This window comes from Dipodomys ordii, unplaced genomic scaffold (genome assembly GCF_000151885.1).
Source record: "Dipodomys ordii isolate 6190 unplaced genomic scaffold, Dord_2.0 Scaffold189, whole genome shotgun sequence".
Lineage (NCBI taxonomy): Eukaryota > Metazoa > Chordata > Mammalia > Rodentia > Heteromyidae > Dipodomys > Dipodomys ordii.
In genome coordinates this window covers 178,595-193,234 of record NW_012267405.1, presented here as the reverse complement: position 1 = coordinate 193,234, position 14,640 = coordinate 178,595, and the positions used below count along the sequence as shown (strand labels likewise).

Sequence of the window (14,640 nt, the reverse complement as noted above, 5' to 3'; positions counted from 1 at the left end):
CTCTGCCGGTGTCTCCGGGCACCCGGGCTTCCCCTCGGCGCCCGAGGACACACCCATCCGCAGGGAGCTGCGGGAACACACGCGCGGGGGAGGGGGCGTGTGCGCCGCGTCTCCGGCCCCGGTCGGGGCGCGGGGGGGGGGCGGGGTAGCTGGCTTCCCTTTTTTCCCCTCTTATGGCTGTGAGATGTTTAACCGCATATTTATTAGCCTCGGTTTGGTTGGACCAGGGGTTTCGTTTTGATGTGTCCATATATGCATACCGTGTATCCCAGCTCTGTCTCCAGCACCCCAGGTCCCCAAGGACCGGGTCCCCTGCGGGAGAGCCATCCTGCTGTGTCCCCTGGAGGGGAGAAGGAGACCGGGGAGGTGGGGTTGGGGCGGGGGTCAGGTGCTGTTGGGATCCGCGGATGATTTGCTGTCCTCCTGAATAAGCCAGGCAGTTTCATTTTGACAGGGTGGGGAGAAAAAAAAAATAGGCAAACAATGATCAACAAGCCCACTTTTTACAACAGCGCCCCCTCCACTCAAAAACCAAATCTGGTTGCATTATCCTAGGTCCTGTAGCCTGCCTTCCCTCCCTCCCTCCTTCCCTCCCTCCCTCTTCCTCTCCCTCTCTCCATCACCACGGGCAGCCTCTTATGTAAGAAGCCTTCTAGAAGGTACTAACTAGAGGGATCCAGCTCTGATGTTTTGTTTTTGTCTTGCATCCTGAAGCCAGAGGGGATTCAGGGTGATGGCTGGGCTGGGAACCACAGTGAGGGAGGGTGCTGGTGGGGAAGGGCAGGGCAGGGCATCTCCTTGTTCAACCTCTCTCAGCCTCAGTTTTCCTACATGTCAAGGGAGTAGAATCTTGCCCACCCACAAATCACCCCCCATCTCCGAATAGTGTGGTGAGTGGGAATCATTAAGGATTTTTACATTTATTCTGGTGCAGGAATTGTTGAGTTTGCATCGAGCCATTTCAAGATGAAAGACCCCCCCCCCCACGTATATGAAATGAATATGGTCGTATAGTTTTTAGTTTATCAGAGAACAATAAATACTTTCCAAACCTAGATGCGTGTGCATTTATGTGCAAGTGTATCTTCTTTTTCTTTGTAGTAGCATGCATGTGTGTGTGTATATATATACATATATTTGGAAGATTTTCTGATTTTTCTGGGTAACTGCTAAATTTAAAAAGCCCTTGCTGAGAATATTAGTAAGCTCTTCATTCACTACTGTTCAGATGAATGACACCCTTTCAAAGGTTTTTGTAGAGTAAAAGTAAAATAAAATAAGGTTCCCCATGTGAAGATTAAATCTGGTCTGACATAATGTAGGCACAAATTCACCGGACACCGGCTATTCACATTCCATTCCATCACAGTGTGGGGATGGCCGCAAGTCATGATAGCATTTCAGTGGCATTCTTGGCCCTCCCTCCCTCAAATGCTGCCTGTCCTTTATTTATTTATTTTTTTACACCAATATGAAGTTAAAATAGAAGAGCATCAACAGTCTATAACCATGTTAAGTTATAAAGTTTGCCAGCTCATTTATCACAGAACCTGATTAACTGCTTAGTTAAAATGGTCTATTTCTTGTACACTTGGGCTGATTTACCCCAAGAGTAAATGCAAATGTAACAGGACATAGTGAATCGAAGCCTTGTTATGGTTGAGCCAATGTGTTTGTGTGGGATATGCCATGACAACAGACTTTGGTCAGTTTCCCCCACACAGACAGTGCCAGGATATGACTTGCCTTCATGTGGGTGGAATTTTTGTTTTTTTTTTTTTTTAAAAATGAGATGTAGCCAAAAGTCATTTAAGGGGTATATTGTCTTTTTCTTATTTTCTTTGACTTTCAGGTCTGAGGTCTCATTGAAAGAAATGGTTCATTTATCTAGGATGAGTTTGGCCCATTGACGAGCAGTTGGCTGCTTACAGGTTCACTGGGTAGAACAACCTTTCTGAAACTGATTTTGAGCATCACGTTTGAATGAGGTGCCCGAGCTCACTTAGAGCTTGTGTTTCTCCTGGGCCATTTATGTGTGGTGACCTTACTGCCTGTTTATTTTCAGAGTGATCGTCTTTTGATCAAAGGAGGGAAGATAGTGAATGATGACCAGTCCTTTTATGCAGACATATACATGGAAGATGGGTTGATCAAGTAAGTAACACAGTAGTGCACGGTTGTGTGGTTCTGCACACGTTCCAGTGTTCCCATGTGCACCTCACACATGTCGTCTCAAGCTTACTGGGGTAACCAGAGTCAATAACTTTGGGCTGGAGACATGGATTCATTGAAAAATCTCTGTGTTGGATCCTTAGCACATATCCTGTGCAGAGAGTGCGCATGTGCATGTCAGTGACACACACACACACACACACACACACAAAGGGGGATCTTCTTAGTACAAAGGGTGATCTTCTTAGTACCGGGGCTTGAACTCAGGTTGTCTCTGGCACTCTTCCAGTTGGGCCGTACCTTTACTTCTGGCTTTTTTGGGTGATTACTTTGGAGATCAGGAGCCTCATGGATTTTTTTCCAGGAGACTGGAACCCTGATCTTCTAATCTCAAACCTCTGAGTAGCTAGGATTATAGGTATGAGCAGCTCGCCTTAGTATCTGTTTTAAGCCCACTTTGATTGGTGGTTATTAGTGAGTTTGGTAATTCAGGCTTAGGGGATTCAAAGTCACAGTTACCTCTATACCCATGCATTATGTGTTTAGCTGTTTTTATGAGGTGACATGTTACCTTTTGTTGCCAGCTCAGATACTTGGTGTGTGATATGCTGAGTATCTGGAAAGTTTTCCTAGAATGGAGTTGCTTGGGAGAGATTGCCCAATCAAAGGACCCAAACATAGCAGGCAGCATCTCTGGTGAAGACACCCATCTGCCTCCTTCATTAGGAATCTAAGTTGGAAGGGCCACAGAAGGACACTGAGTTAATTACCAAGTAACACAAATTGCTGCCTAATCTCAGGGGATTTTAGGTTCCATTCTTTTAAGTGGCAATTGGCACAAATAAGGCTGCTCTGGTGTTGCTTGTGTATTAGGTTATAAAGGAGAGAGGGCAGTTAGGAGTATTTGGGGACTTAGGAGGGTTAAATGAACCAGTTGAATTTTTGTGCTCTTTCCACTGGGCCAGGCTATGGAGAAAGGGCACATCTGCTTAAAGACAAACACTGCAGCGAATTACATCTTTTAAATGAACAGCATTCATGAAGTGTTTGCAGCACACCAATTCTGAGGAGTGGAAAACTGGAGTGGCTCTCGGTTGCCTGGAAGCTCACACCCTGATTTATGAAGCTAAAATAGGACTTAGCATTCCCACATTGAATGTTTTCTCCATGTGGCTTTGCTTGTGACGGGTCTCAGCTGTAGGCTTTCAAACGCCATGACTGTCTTCTTCCATTTCCTCTGCCAGCTACAGGACAGCATGGTCTAGCTGGCAAAGGGACACTGACCTGGAAGGAAGGGGTCAGGACTATGCTGTTGTTCAGAGTCATTTGCCTTAGGACTTCTCCAACTCCTTCTTAGCTCATTTTCTCTTTTTGGTGCTGGTACTTGGGCTTGAACTCAGGGCCTAGTGCTTTTGCTTGGCTTTTTTTTTTTTTTTTTTTTTGCCAGTCATGGGGCCTGAACTCTGGGCCTGGGCGCTGTCCCTCAGCAATTCAGCTCAAGGCTAGTACTCTTCCACTTGAGCCACAGCGCCACTTCCAGCTTTTTCTGCTTAATTCGTGCTGAGGAATCCAACCCAGGGCCTCATGCATGCAAGGCAAGCGCTCTACCACTGAGCCAACTTCCTAGCTTTGCTTGGCTTTTTTGCTTAAGGCTGGTGCACTACCACTTGAGCCACAGCTCCACTTCTATAGCTTTTTTTTTCCCCCCAGAGCTAAGGACCAAACTCAGGACCTTGGCGCTCGCCAGACAGGCACTCTTCTGCTGAGCTAAATCCCTAGCCCAAATAGCTCCATTTTTAGTGTTTTGCTGTTTAATTGGAGGTAAAAGTCTCATGGACTTTTCTGCCTGGGCTGGCTTCAAACTGTGATCCTCAGATCTCAGCCTTTTGAGTAGCTAGGATTACAAATGTGAGCCACCAGAACCCAGCTTCCATAAAAGTTGATAGAAATATGTCAGAAAATTATTATTATTATTTTTTGGGGGCGGGCTTGAACTCAGGGCCTGGGCACTGTCCCTGGACTTTTTTTGCTCAACGCTAGCACTCTACTACTTGAGCCACAGTGGCTTTTTCTGTGTATGTGGTACTGAGAAAACGAATCCAGAGTTTCATGCATGCTAAACAAGCACTCTGGCACTAAGCTACATTCCCAGTCCAGAAAATTATTTTTAAACTTTGGAAATGAGCCAGATAGTGGTGGCTCACACCTAGCTACTCAGGAGTCTGAGATCTGAGGATCACAGTTTGAAGCCAGCCTGAACAGGAAAGTCTGTGAGACCCTTAGGTAAACTACTCAGAAAAATCCAGAAGTGGCATTGTGACTCAAGTGGTATAGCACTAGCCTTGAGCACAGAGAGGCTGTCCCTAACAGCTCCCAGGCCTGGAGTTCAAGTCCCAGGACTGGCAAAAAAAAAAAAAAAGGAGCTGGGCGCCGGTGGCTCACACCTGTAATCTTAGCTCCTCAGAAGGCTGAGATCTGAGTATCCCGGTTCAAAGCCAGCCCAGGCAGGAAAGACCTTGAGACTCCTGTCTCCAATAAACCACTAGAAAACCGGAAGTGGCGCTGTAGCTCAAGTGGTAGGGTGCTCACCTTGAGCTGAAGAGCTGAGGGACAGTGCCCAGGCCCAGAGTTCAAGCCCCATGACTGACAAAAAAAAAAAAAAAAGGATCTTGTTCAACACATGGTGATTATTTATTTTTCTGCCTTTAATAAGTTGGAATTGTATAGCACCTGCTTCTAAGCTTTGAAATCATTACAATATAGTGCTTACTTTTTTTTTAGTGTGTGTGTGTGTGTGTGTGTGTGTGTGTGTGTATGTGTTTTCTCCCTCCGCCCTTCCACATGTCTTTCCCTCTGTTGAAAAGAATTTGCTAAAACCCATGTTGGGAAAGTGCAGTTATGTCTGATGTAGATTGCTGTTGGAAAGTTAGTTCAGTGGTTTGTGTTTTAAGATGGTGTAGTGGCATTTTATAGCAATATCTTGGGGCCTGGATATCATTTGATTTGGGGGGCTGCTGATAGCTAATCTTCAATTGGTCGCCTGGTTCCTTATGTAGATTGTGCTTCCTGCACACCCTCTTACTTGGTGAGGAGCAGATAAAGTATAGCAATGATCCAGAAAGTTCGCTGCCTGCCCTGGAGGACAGTTTGTAGCTTAGGGAAAATAGCTGTCAGCTGGCATCCAATTCCACGTTTCACTCACTGTCTGTCTGACTCATCCTGTCTATTTAGGCAAATAGGAGAAAACCTGATCGTGCCAGGAGGGGTGAAGACCATCGAAGCCCACTCCAGAATGGTGATCCCTGGGGGAATCGACGTGCACACTCGTTTCCAGATGCCTGAGCAGGGGATGACGTCTGCCGATGACTTCTTCCAGGGGACCAAGGCTGCCCTGGCTGGAGGAACCACCATGATCAGTAAGAGGCTCGGAACCATTCCTGTGGTACCAGGGACCCATGACTGTGGTAGTGAAAGTGGGTGATTGGGCTGGCTCGGGAAGGGATTTCTCTTATCTCCTGATCCCTGTTTGCTGTCAGATTTGGGATTTTTTTTCCCACCTGAACTTGAGAACATGGTTCTTGGGCATTTTGGAAGGATAAAAGGAATGGTTTTTTGCTTTCTCTGCTTGATGACTCTGGTTTTACTTTGACCTTGAAATTGTTCGAGTGTGAAAAAACACTGTCATCTTCGGAGTCAATTTTGAGCCTTCCTTCGTTAACTATTTTCCTTAGGGCGCTTCTTAGAATGAGGATGGGGGCACCAAATGAAATTTTGAGCCATTATTAATCTGTAATCTGGTGAGAGGAAAATCACAGCCTTGGTTGGACACTGAGAAGAACCAGACATCTTGCCTCTTGGAGGCTTCCTCCACCTCCCCCCCCACCATGTAAAAATTGACACCCTTCACCCAAGGAATTTGTGTTGCTTGGGCACATCGAAAGGCTATTCACTGGATTCAGGTCCGAGGATGATTTGTGGCAGACATTTTAGTTCAGAAGAGTGGTCTAGCTACGTAGTGGCCCTGTGAGGTACATATATTGGAAAACAGATTCTGTCTAAGAGTGAAGGTCAGCATAGCATCTGACAAATCTAATGAGGAGAGAGAACCTGGCGGTTTCTGCCTCAGAGAAGATTGCATCACTAGGCGATTCTCCATGACAGTCTGTGTCCTCTTGCTTCGGGGTCTGTCTGGATGTTTCTTTCCTGTCTTCCATGGGGAACATTGCTGTCTCCACATCCTCCCTGGCATTATCCTCGTCTGGTCTTAGGGGTTGAAGTATCTAAGCCGGCTTCGCTGTCACTTCCACACAGATCCCCAGGTTGGAGCCTTACCTCCTCTGTCTTGCTCCAGGCATTGCTTTCCAGCCTGGTCTGTACAGTTTTCAAGGGATCCTTTCTGTACCCCCGGGCATTCCTACTGCTTGGCCTGTTGCTCTGGACTAGGCCCAAGTGGGCATTTCCTCTCTGCCTCCAGGGCAAGCCACCAAGTAGTATCTGAGCTAGCAAGGCACACACTGCTCACTGGTAGATGGCAGGCCAAGTCAGGTGGTCAGAGCCTCGGCTCTGCATGCAGGCGGATGCCCACAGTGCCATGCATTGGTCCCCGAGGGTCAGTGTGCCAGGAACAATGTGACATCTATCTATTGTTGGAGGGATACCCTAGAGGGAACCCTCCAGTGGTCAGGAGACTGGAGAGAGCTCAGGTACCTTCCAGTACCATCTCGCTGTCTGGCCTTGGCCAGGTCACCTCGCTTCTCGGGGCCTTAGTGGCTCATCCACATGGTGAAGGAATCTCTAGCTGACAGGAAGTTTTTCTAGGCTTCCCAGCTTCCTCTGCTTTGAGCTCCGAGAGAGAGAGAGACATTGCCTCTAGTCACATGGTCTTTGCTCAGCCCCTGTGGGCAGAAATGTGTCCTCTTACACTTACTCAAGGGGCTTCTGCTGGCATTTTCTCCCATCCTGCCTTTCTGCCAGGCATCCTTTCTCCCTGTGTATGTCCTGGGCTTCCAGGCCTTGCTCTATTTCTTGCCTCTTCCTGCCCTCCCCTGCCGTGGGACCGTATCCCTTCTTGCTGCTTGGTTTCCCTTTGGCCTTCTCCCTTGGAGGCCAGGGGCTTCCTTCTGTTCACCACAGTGGTCCCCCAGGAGGGTCAGTGGATGGTCAGTGGGTAGATGGTCAGGGACCAGGACTGAGGGCCAGTGGCCCACTTGGCCTCTTGAGCAAGAGCACAGCAATGTTCACCGGTGGCACCATCCTTTTTTTATTTTTTTGGTGCCAGTAGCAGGGCCTCGCACCGTCACTTGGAATTTTTAGCTCAAGGCTGGCACTGTACCACTTGAACCGCACCTTCACTTCCCATTTGGTTTGGCCAAAGGGGTTGATGAGTAAAACTCAAAAGAAAGGAAGTAAGCAGGTAGCAGTGCATGCTCACCCCCAACCTCCATGGCTCTGGCAGCCTGAGAAAAATGCTCACTGCTTCCAAACACCTGATTGGGTGCTGAGCTGAGCCGAGCACAGTTTCCGCCAGCTTGCCTTTGCTTTTCCTTCAGATGACCGCGAAATTAGGATTTTTTTCTTTATTTCTATCCCCCCCCCCCCCCAGCCGGTCATAACATATTGTGCAATACTTTAAGTGTGCTTGTGGCTGAGGCTTGCTTTACCACGAAGGGGCCTTGTTGAAGAGGAATAGCTTCCTGTGAATCCCTGGGTGCCCACGACCTGCTTCTTTAGTGACATTGCAGCTTGAATGAATATCGAGGCCGCCAAAGGAATGTGCTGAGCATTTTGAGCACATTGAAGTCCAAGCTTGAGTGGCCATGCCTGTGGCTGAGACAAGCAATCAAGTAAATTGACGCGTAGACTGCCTAGCCCTTGTCCTCCATCTTCTCTTCTCCACGCTGGCTCACCTGTACCCGCAGGGCCGTCTCCACCTGTTAGGCCTTCCTGTGTCATGGGCCCTGGAGGGCCCGTTTCTGTGTGACATTGCTCGGCGTGCCGTGCGCTTCCAGTTTAAGGAAGATGGCATGCCAGCCAGAGAAAATGAGATTGCCAGCCCACAGAACCTGCTGTTGACAGTCGCACAATGGGATCTTTGTGACAGGACGCCGCCGCAGGCAGGGGGACGCCCTTTGCCCTTTCCAGCCAGGGACGGGTGGGCAGAGCCTCTGACCGAGCCGACTGGGCTCATCTAGACTAGCCGAGGGCTCCTTGGGGAAAACACTGGCCTCCGGGACCCTGGGGTCATCAGAACTGCTAGGCTTCCACAGTGTCCGGGAAGTAGGTAGAAGAGTTACCTGGTTTTACAAAGGGGGACACAGGCCAGAAGGACACAGCCTGCCGCGGTCAGTCTGTTGGTGTACCCTGGCCCCACCCCCTCCTCCTTGTGCCACGTTGGCCGCCTCTGTTCTCTGGGACAAGTTGGCCCAGAGGTGGGCTTGCTGCTTTAGCATCCCACTCCCCGCTGCCCTGTTACAGAATATTCTGGAGCTCCGCTGTATCTGCAGGAGCAGACAGGAGGCTACCCTGTGCAGGTCCCTGCCTGAGCAGGTGTGCCAGGGTGCCACCTGGGTGTGCGCATGCACACTTTTGCTCCCTAGGTCCCAGCCAGCCTGGAAGGAGGGAGTCTTCTGGAAGGGCTGGTGTTGTGTGTATGTGTTGTACTCAGGAGCTTGCCTCGAGCCCTGGAGGCTGATAAAAGGGTGACCATCCCTGGCTGAGAACAGGGACTCCTCTCTTCTTCCCTGGAGTCTAAGCCTGCAGCGGAACAATTTTGCGATGTAGCTGAGGGAGCCCATGTCTGGTCCTTCCATGACGTGGCATTTAGCTCAGTGATGCGCTGACTGATTTTGAGTCCCTGCTGTGAGGCAGGTCCTGTAGGACCCTGGGTGTCGGTTGGGGTTGGTTCCAGGATCACCAAGGATTGTAGAAGCATACACGCTCAAGTCCCTCATGTAAAATGGCAGGTCATTTGCATATAACCCACGCATCCCCTCCCATCCATATACTTTAAATTACCTCTTGATTATTCATGCCTAATACAATGTAAATGCTATGCAAATAGTTGTTCCCTATATTGTTTAGGGAATCACGACGAGGAAAAGGATCCAGACATGTGTGGTGTAATTAAAAATGTTATGTATTTGGCAGTACTCAGAGCCTTGTGCTAGCTACGAATCACGTCTAAAGCCCTTTTTGGCTTTAGTTATTTGTTGACTAAACTTTCCTGTTTTTGCCTGGGGCGGGCCTCTGACAGTAATCCTTCTACTCAGGCCTCTTAAGTAGTTGGGTTAACAGATGTATGCAACTACACTTGGCTTGTTTGTTGAGATGGGGCTCCAGGCAGAAATGCCACACTCTTGCTAGTCCTTGCAGTCATGGAGCTTGCCCTCAGGGTAGCGGCTCTTGCCACTGGAGAAGTCACGTGGTCTCAGCTCTCTGGCGAACTCAGCCACCCTTCCCAGAAACCCTTGGGTGTTGCCCAGCTCTTGGTGATCCTTGCCAGTGGAGGCAAGAGGCTTGGGAGAAAAGAGGAGGCTTCCTGAGGGGATGTGGCTCAAGAAGGCCGCTGTGGGACATCCGCTGCTTGTCATTTTTTCAACCATGTGGCATGTGGGTTTGCTCCCTGCTGGTGACGAGCACACATGTGTGAACACACACGCAGTGTAATATGAACGTGTCTGTAATTGATACTTTGATTATTCCCTTCACAGCACTCATTGGACTAGGGTTAGAAAGTATTCACGAAAACACTTGGCCACATCAGACTGAAGTTCCAAAGTCCGGGATGGGAGCCGTCGCCACAGACTCTGCCTGTGGTCTGGCGATGGGAAGCCGCGTTCTCCACTGGGCTCTGGAGCGGGTGCCTTGCGCTCCGCCCCTGTCTCCCCAGACCCTTCATGGGGGAGATCACACACGTCACGCAAGGACAGGATGCCTTCGGAAAGCTGATGCCACGAGCGGGGCCTGCTCAGGTGTCACTGCGCACATCTCAGCCCTGAGTGCTGGGCTGGCAGCTGCTGGGTACTCCCTGGCAGGGTTTTTGGGCAGGTTACCTGATCCTTGGTGCTGAGCAGAGAAGAGGTTAAAGAAGGACGCATCCAGCCAGGCATCAGTGACTCACGCCTGTAATCCTAGCTACTCAGGAGCCCGAGATCTAAGGATCACGGTTTGAAGTCAGTCTGGGTAGGAAAATGTGAGACTCTTATCTCCAATGAACCACCAAGGGTTGCAAAAAAAGGGCTTAGGGACAGCCCCTAGGCCCTGATTCAATTCCCAGGTTGGGCACCAGAAAACAAGAAGGAAGCGTCCTGAGAATAGCACAGCTCTGCGCAGCTCAGCACCTGCTGCACACGGTGCTTACTTCAGAAAGGATTGTAGTGTTGGGCTTGGCCAGCTGACTGGTAGGGTGGTGGGATCAGTCTTCCAGACCTTTCCAGAAGCAAGGGCATTCCTGGGTGGGTCTCTAGACCTACAACACGGACATGTGGCAGATACCTTAGTGTTCGAGTGTGTCTTGCGAGGCCCCTGGTCCTGAGGGATGCTACTGACAAGCCTTGGCAATGAGAACAGCTCATAAGGTGGGGGCGGAGCCCAGGTCCCGCTCTGCTAGTGGGCGTTACACGCAGAGCTCGGGCAGTCTCCATCCTCTGCTTCCAAAATCTACCTGAAAAATCTCCAAAATTTCCCTAGAGAGTGCTCAGGCTGGGTCTGTGGAAACTTCCCAGCAGTCCTGTTGGCCAGGATGGCTACTCTCGTTCAGAGGAGGTGGTGGACTTGTTGGGCTGTCATCAGGCCTTTCTAACCTAGTCTCACTTACTAGCCAGGGGTTTCCATGACAGCCTTATCCATCCCCTCCCCCCACCAAGGAGTCCTTGTCCTGTTTTCCAGCCAAAGAACTGGGCACAAGCTGGGCACCGGTGGCTCACACCTATAATCCTAGCTACTCAGGAGGCTGCAATCTGAGGATCACAGGATCAAAGCCAGCCTGGTCAGGAAAGTCTATGACACTCTGATCTCCAGTAAACCACCAGAAAACTGGAAGTGGTGCTGTGGCTCAATAGGTAGAGCGCTTGCCTTGAGCTGAAGAGCTGAGCGGGACAGGCCCAGAGTTCAAGTCCTATGCCTGACCAAAAAAAAGCACTGGGCACAGACTTCTGCAGGACAGAAATGGTACCCCGTCCACTTTCCTGTGGTGCCCACTTGTGTGGGAGCTGCCATGTTGGCTGCCTGACAGGTGGCTGAGTGAGTCAGACAGGAGCGCGGCCCATTGCTGCTGCTGTCCTTACCAGCTTTACGGGGGTCATGGGGCTGCGGGGGCTTGTGGGCAGCCCCCTCTTGCCAGGAAGCCCACATGGCGCCCTCCGTGTGACACTTAGACAGCAGAGCTGCTCTGGTTGGCATGGGGGGTGTGGGTGGGCTGTAGGACACCTGAGTTCTTACCACTTTTCTCCCCATCTTCCGCCTCTTGGAAGCCCTCTCTCTGTGACTCTGGAGAGTGCTAGGGTTTGGGGAAGTCCTTCATTACCTCCCACCAAGTGTGGCAGTGTGGCTGGTCCTGGCTGGCTTCCATGCTGGGTCACGGGGCAGGCCAGACCCTCTTAGTCACCTCTGAGCACTCGTCACTACTCTAAATGGTTGTGGATCTGCTGACTGTAATTCCTGACCATCCTCGAGGATGGGGGCTCTGCGCCATTTGTCCTGCCTAGATGTGAGCCTTCTTTTTGGAAAAGAAAGGTCCATAATGTTCAAAAGGAGTAGATGGCCTGAAGGGCTTTGTGCTTCCTCCGGATTCCCATCCAAGGCTTTGGTCCTAGTCACTGTGAAGCCCTCACCACCATCCCCCCCCCCCCCCCCCCCGCTCTTTTGCCTCTTCCCTTCTATCTTTTCTGTTGGTTGTAGGGCTAGAACTCAGGACCTGGCCACTGTCCCTGAGCTGTTGTGCTCAGGGTTAGTGCTCTACCATTTTGAATCACAGCCCACTTGCAGGTTTTTGGTGGTCAGTTGAAGGTAAGAGTCTCAGGGGGACTTTCCTGCCCAGGCTGGCTTTGGACTGTGATCCTCAGATCTCAGCCTCTTGATTGCAGGCGTGAGCCACCGGTACCAGGCTTTCTACGTCTTCCCCAGTGGTGATCACTTATTTGAGATTTGCAGTTCCTGTCTCTGACGTGCTCTTGTGTGACGCCGTTTGCTCAGCTTCTCACTTCCAGTCAGCCTTCACTACCACGAGTAATGAGAAAGCGTGACAGTGAGTAGCGATTGCAGTGAGCGCTCTGGGGTTCGCCCGTTTGGGAGGCAGCTTTCTTTGAGTGTGGTGGTAGCAAGGGTGCAGGCCGTTCTGCGGGGAAGGGAGTTCTGCAGTGAGCTGGGGCGTCATTAAACACTGCTCATTAGGATTCGCAGAACGCAGGCAGCAGAACTTCTCCTTGCGCTAGGTGGGTCTGGCATTGGCCAGTCTGGCTTCCAGTTACTGCCAGGGAGGGGAGTCTCCTGATACAACCTGGGAGTGGGGGGGTTTGCAGCCAGACGCCCTCTAGAAGTTCATGAAGCTGAACGGGGAACACCTCCCACTTTCGCTTGCTTTCTTTGGTGGCCCAGGAGGTTTTGCTAGGCCGGTTCCCTAAGGGCCACTTGGGTGGGACATGGAGCGCTCAGGGTACAAGGCAATGAGCAGGACGAGGGCTGGAGGACGGGCAGGAGGAGGTGGCGTGTGAAGGGCCGAGTGAAGTGACTCTGGACCGTGGACTCTTCCCCAGGCCCGGAGGCCACCGGTGTGCTGGTTCCCTGGGAGCCCCTCTGTCTTTTGTTGAATTCGTAGTGTTTATGACTGAATCTCCCTCTACTAACAGGGCAGGGCTGTTCTTCCTCCTTGTGGGGAGCCTGTGAGGAAGAAATCAAAAGCTCTGAGTAAAAACAGAATGGTGAACTCGGGGCCATCCAGACCCTGCATCCTAGCCGCTCTGCAGCTGGGTGACACTCACCGAACCACACTTGAGAGGATGAGATTCAAACCATAGGATTGACCAGGAGAGCTCCAAGAAGCAGATCTAGGTTTAATTTCCCTTTCTGGAGCATTCCATCTACTCACTCTTATTTATTTCTGGATGGCAATTTCCACATCCATGCAAGGGAGACAGCAGACTTTTATCTCTGAGTTTTTTTTTGTACCATACTATTTTTTTTTTTATAGCTTTTTTTTTTTTTTTTTTGTCGGTCATGGGGCTTGAACTCTGGGCCGGGGCGCTGTCCCTCAGCTCTTCAGCTCAAGGCGAGCGCTCTACCACTTGAGCTACAGCGCCACTTCCGGTTTTCTGTTGGTTTATTGGAGATAAGAGTCTCACGGTCTCTCCTGCCCGGGCTGGCTTTGAACCGCGATCCTCAGATCTCAGCCTCCTGAGTAGCTAGGATTACAGGCGTGAGCCACCAGCGCCCGGCACCATACTATTTTTAAATGATACTTCTGGTATCTATGAGAATCACTCTTCTATCTGTCTATCTATCAATCATCTATCTGGGGGCTGGGAGGGTGGCATAGAGCGCTTGCCTTGCATGCATTAGGCCCTGGGTTCGATTCCTCAGCACCACATAAGCAGAAGAAAAAAAAAATCCGGAAGTGGTGCTGTGGCTCAAGTCGTAGAGTGCTAACCTTGAGCTGAAGTGTTGAGGGACAGCGCCCAGGCCTAGGGATCAGGCCCCATGACCAGACCCAAAAAATTAAAAAAGAAAAAATCATCTATCCATCTATCTTTTTATTTATCTATCTAATCTAATAATATCTTGCAACCTAACCTATATTTTGCATCTGATATATCTGTATCTATATGTATATATATGTTATCTATCTGGCCTTGTAAGTCACCTGTCTTATTATCTCTTCATCAGCATGGCTCTGTCTCTGCCTCTAGTTACCTTCTTTGTACTAAGGATGCAGTGGCCCAGGCTCTGATTCCAGGTCTGTCTCTTGAGACCAGGAAGAGAGTTTAAAGCTGGCTTTATTTCCAAGCCCATGTCAAAGAATTACTGTCTTAAATGCAGCAGGAAAAAAAAAAAAAACAACTGCAGATGTGAAGCAATGCTATCAGGAAGCAGTTCACTGGATTCAAACTTACAGTGGATACAAATTCAGAGACTGGTGGAATTCTGTTGAGGCCAGCATCACACTGTAACACTCATTCTGTTTCCCAAGCCAGTGCCACCAAGCCCTCCCCCATTTTTTTTTTGTGCCCCTCCTGGGGCCTGAACTCAGGGCCCGGGTGCTCTCCCTGGGCTTTTTTTTTTTTGGGTCCGGTCGTGGGGCCTGAACTCTGGGCCTGGGCGCTGCCCCTCAGCTCTTCAGCTCAAGGCTAGCGCTCTACCACTTGAGCCACAGCGCCACCTCCGGCTTTTTTCTTTTTGCTTATGTGGTGCTGAGGAATCGAACCCAGGGCCTAATGCATACAAGGCAAGCACTCTACCACTGAGCCACCTTCCCAG

At 50.2% G+C, this 14,640-nt stretch overlaps 1 protein-coding gene across 2 annotated transcripts in view; it reads left to right on the top strand.

Moving 5' to 3' along the window:
• The window catches only part of Dpysl2 (dihydropyrimidinase-like 2), a 77,775-nt gene that overhangs the window by 25,734 nt on the left and 37,401 nt on the right, over nt 1–14,640 (top strand). For both annotated transcript variants that reach the window (XM_013034447.1, XM_013034448.1), the window contains exons 2-3: nt 2,066–2,154; nt 5,404–5,588. In XM_013034447.1, the coding sequence (XP_012889901.1) occupies nt 2,066–2,154; nt 5,404–5,588 (274 nt within the window). The remainder of the gene's footprint in view (nt 1–2,065; nt 2,155–5,403; nt 5,589–14,640) is intronic.